This window comes from Daktulosphaira vitifoliae, unplaced genomic scaffold (assembly GCF_025091365.1).
Source record: "Daktulosphaira vitifoliae isolate Bord-2020 unplaced genomic scaffold, ASM2509136v1 Scaffold_4, whole genome shotgun sequence".
Classification (NCBI taxonomy): domain Eukaryota; kingdom Metazoa; phylum Arthropoda; class Insecta; order Hemiptera; family Phylloxeridae; genus Daktulosphaira; species Daktulosphaira vitifoliae.
The window spans coordinates 18,021,562-18,031,347 of NW_026099575.1; the positions used below are offsets into that span (position 1 = coordinate 18,021,562).

At 24.3% G+C, this 9,786-nt stretch overlaps 1 protein-coding gene across 2 annotated transcripts; it reads left to right on the forward strand.

The window, feature by feature from the left end:
- Window positions 1-3,075: 3,075 nt before the first annotated feature.
- On the forward strand, window positions 3,076-8,519 carry LOC126904557 (leucine-rich repeat-containing protein 1-like). Of its 2 annotated transcripts, XM_050683676.1 has the most exons (7): window positions 3,076-3,276; window positions 4,164-4,285; window positions 4,348-4,497; window positions 5,155-5,284; window positions 6,582-6,642; window positions 7,885-7,955; window positions 8,063-8,516. In XM_050683676.1, the coding sequence occupies exons 1-7, from the start codon at window positions 3,261-3,263 to the stop codon at window positions 8,230-8,232; spliced, it is 720 nt and encodes a 239-aa protein (XP_050539633.1). In that variant the 5' UTR covers window positions 3,076-3,260; the 3' UTR covers window positions 8,233-8,516. The 2 variants fall into 2 exon arrangements, with proteins under 2 accessions (XP_050539633.1, XP_050539631.1); XM_050683674.1 differs by lacking the exon at window positions 3,076-3,276 and having other exon boundaries at window positions 3,284-4,285; window positions 8,063-8,519.
- Window positions 8,520-9,786: the final 1,267 nt, after the last annotated feature.

The window sequence follows — 9,786 nt, forward strand, 5'->3', positions numbered from 1 at the left end:
GAATAAATTATTTTAGTTTTCCTTACAAAATTTAATGCAATGGTGAAATCTGCTTGGGGTGCTAATTTGTCAAGGACCCTCTATTTGCATCTAAGCTCATAATGCAATGTTCTAATTTTGCATTATATTATTAAAAATCATGTGTTAGCTACTGAGTCCAGCCTGGATCATCAAATGCAATCTAAGAACACTATTTTTATGTAACAAACATATAACAAAATGTTCAACTTAGTAAATTATACTATTATATTACTTTCTTAAAAAGTATATAAATATTCAAATAAATGTATACATATATATGATTGAAAGAAGTTACAATGTATTTAAAAATCTATCTAGCATCTTTTGCTTGAATTATTCGCCGAGCTGTTCAAACACAGAGATCCTGGTATAAATAATGGTAGGTTCCTTAATATAGATTTTTAACTATTTGACATATAGTCACGGTGTGGTGAACTGGGTTTCTAAGTCCAGTTTCAGCCAGTCGGAAGAGTACCAATAGGAAGAGTCAAAGTAAAAATACAATGTAACATTCACTATGAGTACTGATCAATTTATTTGTGTTCATGTCCCTTTTTATATTTTAAGAAACATGATTAATTACGAATTAATACAAGGTTAAGACAACATTTAAAGTAAACAAAACACCATTAAAATATAATCTTTAAAATCTAATTTAAAAGACTATTAAGTATTGCTACATATTTCAAGATGCCGTTCACGACAACGGTAAGCATACACAATCCACTCTCAGTTCTGTTAAAATTAACGGAGGCAAACAAAGTAAAAAAGATTTTCACATATAAAAATATATTCTTTAATTTGAAGGGTACAATTACATTGACTAGAAACTACATTGTAGCTTAAATTTAATCATATGCTCACTCATAAAAAAAAAAAAAAAAGTTGTGTTAAAATAAAATAAAAATAAGTATACTTGAAATTATCCAAATTATGTTACTTATTTTCTATGTTAAAAATGTTTAGTTTAATAAATAATTGCCTATTATTTTTAAATTAAATATTGTAACTATTTTCATTTATTTATTTGTATTCTTTTTACTTAAACTTTTATCAAATTTAGTTAATTTACATCGACTACATTGCCGATACATACAGAATACTTTTATATAACTTAAAGTCAAAGTGATACGTTGATTAAACTGCCAATAAAATTTGACACAATAGATAAATTAGGTATAATCCCACTAAGTTATTAATAGTCACACCAATTACAATACTATACAAGTTCTTTATCGGTTATTATTTGTTTAAAAATATTATGTCCGAATATGCAAACTATTTGTATATACTGTAAAAAACTAAATAATGTTAACTATACTATTTTAGTTCAATGCGAAGTTGAGCAGGTATTAATTTTACTATGATATATTTTATTTTATTTTTTGACTTTGTTAACATTTATTCACATCTTTATAATATGAACTGTTTTTAATTTCTAAAAAAATGTACAAATAGGTGATACAAGTGGAGGCCGCTGTTATTAGGTTATTTTTTACAAAATAGTTATATGAATTTAACTTACACTAGATATTAAGTTTTTTTTAATATTTGTGTTTATTAAGTCGAAATAAACGACTTAAAAATTTGGAACTATCTTAAATTGTTATTTTTATCTATCAACAAATGTGATGTACGATAGCCGGGCCAAACAACATAGATATGTTTCATACAAAATTTATATTGACAGGTATCAAACTCTAAACTCATTTATAGAATTCATAAAAAAAACAATAACACAGTAGTAGGGACACAACAGTTAAGATAAATAGTAGATCATGTAGATTGATGGTTTCAAGATTTATTTTATGTATTAATTGATACTCGGAGCAAATTAAAAAATATGTGAGTTGATTCTCAGTACACACATGAGTTCATTTCTACACTTTAGCTAATTAAAATGTTATGAATTTATATTTTTTTTTATTTGTAAATACTCATTTTTTACGAATAAGTAATAATCTTAAAATAGAAGTGTTAAATAAAAACTAATTGGAGATTTGAAATTGGTGCGAAAATGGGTTTAGAAAAGTAAATAGATCTCTGATGAAAATTCTTGTAAACCAGTGTATTTATTCATAATTATGAATTGTTAATTATAATTAACAAACAATTATTTTTTGAAATTCTGACCTTCAATTTTGATTTTTGTTGTCATATAAGTAACGAAATATACAACTAATTTATAATTATTTATAATTTCTCTGTGAAATTAAAATATTAAATTATTGAATATTACTTTTATACTAAATTTTCCTTTTATCGGACATATTTTTTGTTTTTGTTATAATCCACTAACTACTTCAAATTAAACACTATCTACAGATTTGAATCGATGCATTTCTTATGATAATGATTTTAATTACTGTAAGATATCATCTATACTTATACTATTTCCAACTGTTTTTAACTGTCCCAACGACTCCACTGTACTACCGTTTTTTTAGTAATTAAATTCTGAAATATTTCACAAAATTGTGAAGTAGTGTTTTTTTTGTGGTTATTTTAAATATCATTAAAAAAAAGATAAAATAATTAATATTTTATACAAAAGACTATTGTAACAATGGCCTACTTAGAAATTTTGTATGGGGAATCTGAACAGTTTTCAGAACGTAAAATAGTTGAGACGGGTATAACATCAATCTACTACCCACACTACTATTGTTTTATGCCTGTTTAAATTATAAAGGAGTTTTACTAATGAGATGTTATGCTAAAAATAATAAGTCGTATATTATAGGATTTGTGTTTATTGAGAGTCTAGATTATTTGAATCTCAACAGGTACAGTCTTGGTTTATTCTAATAACACTAGTTACCCGCTGTTCTTACCACAAATACACTTTATCTAAACCACAGATGACTATGTCCACTTTGATAACAACATAACATACACTCTGTGAACTAAAATAAAATAAAAATTTGTTGCAATTTACACGATGATTATTTTAACTTTGACCAAACATTTAAGTGAGAGCTACAGTAACTATAACTCCCACTTAAATATTTTATTAGCGTTTTAAGTATCTTAGTGGTTATATTTTTGGTTTATACCTTAAAATAAATAGTTATAAGTGTTTAACTTATCAATAATTTTAAAATAAACGGCTAATCATCAAATAATGAAGTGTATGATAGAAATTTTAATTCTGGAATTAAAATTCAGTGACTAAAGATTATAAATTATCTTAGACTATTTATTTAAAAAAATAAATCATTTGCAATGATATCAAAATAATGTTATTAAACAAACGTAACTATTTAATATTTTCTTATCGAATTTAGTCTATCTTGATAAATTAAAAATGGAAAAATTACCAATTTGTGTTTGTACAAAAAATGAATGCGAAAAAAAATCAAAATATTTGACTGTCAATAAATTGGCCCAAATTAAGTTATGTATTAGTAATATTATCGAATTGGATCTTAGCTCAAGTAAACTTAAAGAAATACCAGAATTCATAGAGTCTCTTGAAAAACTGACAAAAATTAATTTTTCATCAAATGAATTATCTCAACTTCCTACTTCTTTTGTCAAATTGAATCAATTAACTTACATAAATATATCTTACAATTTATTTTCAAAACTTCCTGAATGTATTATCAGTGGAATTTCATCTTTAGAAATACTTGATATATCTCACAATTTATTAAATAGTATTAATTTTAAGCCTTTAAGCATTAATAATTTAAAAATACTAAACATCAGCAATAATCCAAATTTATCTAGTTTTCCACAGTGGTTATGGTCACCTGAGTGTAAATCTTTAAAATCCTTGGATATATCATTCACAAAATGTTTAGAAAACTTAGAACCAGATCCTTATATGAATATGTATGGCATCGCTAACAATTTAAGTTACCTTAATATATCTAATACCAATTCACAAGCTCATAACTTAGAGTTTATAAAACACTTGAAGCATTTAAAAAATGTTATATTTGATAATATTGAGTCATTAAGAAACAACGGCAACTATTTAAATGATATCCCATTAATTTTCAATTATCGTTTTAAATTCGTTACTTCTTTGAGTATGAAGAATATAAACTTATCAAGTATAAGGAAAGAAATATATTTTATTTTGCCCAATTTAGTTAACCTAGATTTATCAAAAAATGAAATTTTCTCTTTGCCAGAAACAATCAGCAAGATGACAAATTTAGAATTTTGTGATTTTTCTGACAATCAAATACTATCAGTACCAGAATGTTTTAAAAGTTTGAAGAAAATGAAAAAAATGGTTTTAAGTTGCAATAATGTATTTTTCATTAATTATTTTTGTTTTATTGTTTTTAGATGTATTGTAATTTTTTGTTGTAGCTATCAAAATTACCTAATATTTTTGATGATATGATAGATTTGGAATGGCTAGATTTATACAATAATAAACTAATTACTTGTCCATCTTTAGACAAAAACTCAAATATAAAGTTCTTGGACTGCGAACAAAATAATTTTTCTGTTAAAAATGTGAGTATTAGATAATTTATACTTTTTATTTTTTAAGTAAAAAATAACCAAAACAGAATTTTTTCTCCCCCTGAAAAATCATTAAATAAATTAAATTTTACCTTTAATTCATTTGCTTCTATTGTATCTTTGATTTTTATGTTTAACTACATTGTAGCTTAAATTTAATCATATGCTCACTCACAAAAAAAAAAAAAAAGTTGTGTTAAAAAAAAATAAAAATAAGTATACTTGAAATTATCCACATTATGTTACTTATTTCCTATGTTAAAAATGTTTAGTTTAATAAATAATTGCCTATTATTTTTTAATTAAATATTGTAACTATTTTCATTTATTTATTTGTATTCTTTTTACTTAAACTTTTATTAAATTTAGTTAATTTTTGTTTGTCGAGGCTTGTGATTTTTAATATTTGTACAAAAATAACATATATTGACCATAATTTGTCAACACAATTTTTTTTTTTTTTTTTTTTTTTGGTTTATTTTACTGATGATTCGTAACACACATTTTTTTTTATTTAAAATAAAAACTATTCAATTTTTATGTATTTCTGTTATTTTAAAAATATTTAACAATTCACTTTTTATATATTTTTGGTTAATAAATTAGATTCTTTTTTTATGTTAATTAAATTATTCTTAATTTATTTAGAAATTTTATAGAAGACTTCTAGATAATTTACGCAAAGAATTAGTTCAAAATAATCGTTTAATTGGTCGAGTGAGTATTGATGAACCAGATGTCTTAGATTCAAATGAGTTTAATGATAATAGTTCTTCTAGTGAGTTTTAGTAATATAATTTGTAAATTTTAAGTATATAGTTTTAAAACAATTGTGATCAAATTGATGAACAACTTATTTATTTTAATTGGATATAATATTCTTAAAGTAATATAACATATTACTTTGAGAATAAATATATAATTATATTATAATAATAATTAATATATAATAAATATGTAATCTTTATTGAAATTATGATATATCTGTATTTCCAAAGTAATCGGGCCTAGGTTAATTGAAAAATAAAAAATATATAATTTAAAGTTTTTATAATAACATGCATAGTATAAAAAATCCCAGAATTATTCTTTTTGGTTTTAAATATACAATTATGTTATTGTTGTTCAATGATATTTAGTTCTGATCAGATGGTAATGGAACTGCCCGCTAACCATTCCCAAATTACCACCCATAGTTTTAGTAGAATAAAAGGGACTTTCTGATACATTTCTTCAATACTACCCTTTAAATTCAAATTGAACCTATATAAGTAAATATATATTACAACTCACACACTTATTTCTATCAAAACCCAAAGCAGAAATTAGAATTTCTCATTAGTAGTACTGCAAACAAATATATATTTTAATGCGTCCTAGAAAATTTTATTTAGGGTGATTTAGGATCTATTAATTGCAGACATTTCTTATGATTTGTCTCTATTAATATAAAATAAATAGTAAAATATTATTTTAATTTCCAAGTGGCCATTTTTAAAGGCTTTTTTTTAAACAAATGTTGAGTGATCAATAAAAAATTTTAAGATAATACTTATTGAGTTACAATTATTTTAATCCTGAAATGGAAACTATCATATTCTTAGACTCTATGTGTATTTTATTTAAGGGCCTACGAATAGCTTAATCTAACTCATAATCATAGGCAAGATGCCAGCTTTATTGTGTAATTGAATAACTAGTGTAGGTTCTACTCCTTGGTATTAGCCACTTTTATTATTACATTATTAGTTCAGACATTCATGTTGCTATTGCAAAATTGTTTCTAAATAAAGACTTAAAAATGACTAAAAGATTTATTAATAATATTTTAAATGTTCAGTAAATCTTCCTTAATAGAGAAAAATACAGAAAAAAATCTTTGAAAAGTTCTTGCGATAAAAAAATTATAAAAAATAAAAGAACATAATATTAATAAATGTTTTTTGTTTTTATTTCTATAATTTATAATAAAATTAGAAATAGTGATAGAAGTTTTAATTGGAACTCATACTCTTATAGATATATTTTTATATTTAAATTTAAATACTTTTAATTAATAAATGATTTTTTTTTAGGTAGTCTATATTCTACAACGTTTAATAGTTCTACATCTTCTATTACTGATAATTTTATAGAGTAAGTAAAAGCATAGAATTTTATCCATTCTCCTTTATAATTTTTTTAAATTTTAAAATTGTAAACTGATAACAAGATTTCATGCTAATGAAGTTTTTGTATAATGACTTATGTAAAAACTATTCTATATTATCATTTGAGCAAAACAAACATCTAAAATCATATATCCAATGCTCGAATTGTGGGGGGGGGTGCGCAGGGGGATGTAGCTCCTCTACTTTTTTTTAAATTTTTTTGCGCACCCCAACTACTTTTTTTTATTGGGACGGGAGGACAGTGGAAAATACCACCTCTTTTTTTTTTTTTTTAAATATTAGTATGATAATGAAATATGATTTATTAATAAATACTAAATAAAGTAATGAGTAAAAAAAAAAGGTCTTCAAAATACTAGGGACGCAGTTTTCAAATTGTTAAGTTGAGCTCCCCTACTTATTTTTGGCCAATTCGAGCACTGCATATATCAAATACATATCAAAAAGTGATGGGATATTCCCTTAATATTTTGATCTATATTGTGTATAGAAATTTATTTTAAGAAATTTGACTTTTTGAAAATAAATGTTAAAATTAGGTTAGAAAAAATAAAATTCTGAACTATACTTCTTTCTCTGGTTGAATACTTAATTTTTAGCTTCGATGCGAAGCTGAGAAGGTATTGGTTTTACTAAGATGTGTTTTTTTTTTTATTTTATTTTTTTTTTTTTTGTTTCTGTATATATTTTTTTGTAGGTTCTAAATATTATTCGTTAACGTCTACACACAGTGCGGTTATATAGTTATGNGAAAATGGCTACCGAATGCTATTTTCGTGTGAAAATTCTCGATTTTATTATTCATATTATATTTAACTTTATAATGCTATAACTTATTGAAAAGTTTATGGATCCACACAATTTTTTTATGAGAAATAATATTTTTTAGTAAACCCTTTTTCATTCGACATACTTTATCTTAATCGAGATATTAAGGAACCAGCAGATCAAGTAACTTTTGGAATAAAACACCAATTTTTTTAAAATTAAACACTATCTACAGATTTGCATCAAAGCGTTTATTTTTGATAGTGATTTTAATCACTGTCAGATATCATTATACTTGATCCAACTATACCACGTCACAACTGTGCCGCGACCCCCCTGTGCTGGGTTTTTTTTNGTGCCGCGACCCCCCTGTGCTGGTTTTTTTTATACTTTATCATATACTAAATAATATTTATTTTTTTATGAATTTGAATATTAGCTCAAATTTTGTTGAAGATCTCTGGGAAGAAAATAATTATAAAGTATTTTCTGAAGAATTTGATCCTAAAGGTAAAAATTAAAATCGAGATTTTAGTTTTTATTTATTTGATCTTTTATATTATTAATATATATATATATTGATTTATTAACTGTTCATTTTTATTTTGAAATTCTAGATTTTGAACAAAGCCTTAAAGAAGAATTATCAAAAATTAAACTAGTAAACAATGAAAAAAGATCTGTAATAAAAAATCAAAGTATTCATTTTGGAATAGAACATTATTTTCGTCCAAGTGATGATCACTCCAAAATATCTTATAGAACAAATTATAATTTAATGAAATAGTTTTTTAAATTTAAATTTATAATGTAGTAATACAAATTCTATTAATAGTTTAATAATTATTATATTAACACAAATACTTACAAAGACTAAAATTTTTTGTTAAAAAATATTTAAAATTTTATTGTAAAAAAAGTTATATATATATATATATACACATGTGTTGTGTGTGTGTATACACCATGTATATTCTACTAAAATAATTTGTAATAAATGTCTAGTTATAAAAAATGTTTTTAAAATAATTATAAAACTTTTTTTATCAAAAATAAATTAAATATTTCTACAATTTATACATGTGGATTACAAAAATATACTTAAATTGAATAACACACTCATGAAAGTATTTTGTAACAGTTTTTTTTAGCATACTTTTCACCTTATTCATAATTTTTCATATATTATTTCCAGTTACTATATGATTTTTTATGTGTATTGTAAGAACACTTATTACTACGTACTTACCACTTATGTTATACACGTTTTATTTACATTTACTTAATTTGTAATGCATATTAATTAGCATAGAGGGAGATGCTGTTGTGACAATTTACTCGTCTGCATCCCGTAGCTACTGACGTCGAACTAACAAAAGTTGTATTTGTGTGTCTGTTATAGACAGTTTTTCAAAACTTTCACTTTTGTCTTATTTGTATAATTAATACTCAACTTATTTTGTTCAATGACTCGTCTATCACCAATTGTCATCATACCCAACCAACTCCGTCTCACTTGGATATACCTACTAACCAACTGTACTAGGATTGAGGTCAGACGTATTGTACATTGCATATAACTTACAATTACTGAACATCTAAAATATAACTTTACTTTGTCGTTGACCTAAAATAATAGTTTAACTTTATTATATAACCTCTCTCCAGTAACTAAGGTACACGATTGTCTGTGTCTCTTTCAAGTAATTAAAACTCATTTAAGGAGATAAGGACAATATTTGAGGAGACGTCGGGTAGCTTTCGATTCTTGGTTTTGACCAAGATCTTCAAGTATTAAACAAACCCCTAACAGCATTTTCAATTTGTTTAATATCTTAATAATTGCTAAGTCAAATAATTTTATTGCAAAGAAAATGTATTATTATTTTCCTATTTTATTTCTTTATATATTATTTTCAATATTTACATAAAAAAATTGTTTGTTTTTTCTCTTATGTATAATAAAAATTGATTACTTTTAGCTAATATTGTCAGGTGACATAGATGTTTATTTTTTAATAATATGATTATTTATAATCTAGTTATTTTTAAAGTCGATAAAAATAACGGTAGCCCAGTGAGGTTACGACACAGCGTGGACGTGGTATAAATAGTACAAATATAGATGATATCTGACAGTGATTAAAATCACTATCATAAGTGTTTGGTACAGAACGTCTTTAACAAATATCTAGTAGATCAGTTGTTACAAAACATCGTTGATTATATTATATTATGTGGCAGCTGATCTCCAGCGTCTTGCTTTACTTACCCCCTTGCTAACCCAGCACGGCAATTCGATGATCTCCGTGTTAATTGTCATCCGTGTACAGTTTATCGT

Coding starts and splice junctions, on each gene's coding strand:
- LOC126904557 (XM_050683674.1), top strand. CDS start 3,329: ATGGAAAAATTACCAATTTGTGTTTGTACAAAAAATGAATGCGAAAAA. Junction 4,286..4,347: donor TGGTTTTAAGTTGCAATAAT/GTATTTTTCATT, acceptor TTTTTGTTGTAG/CTATCAAAATTACCTAATAT. Junction 7,956..8,062: donor TGAAGAATTTGATCCTAAAG/GTAAAAATTAAA, acceptor TTGAAATTCTAG/ATTTTGAACAAAGCCTTAAA.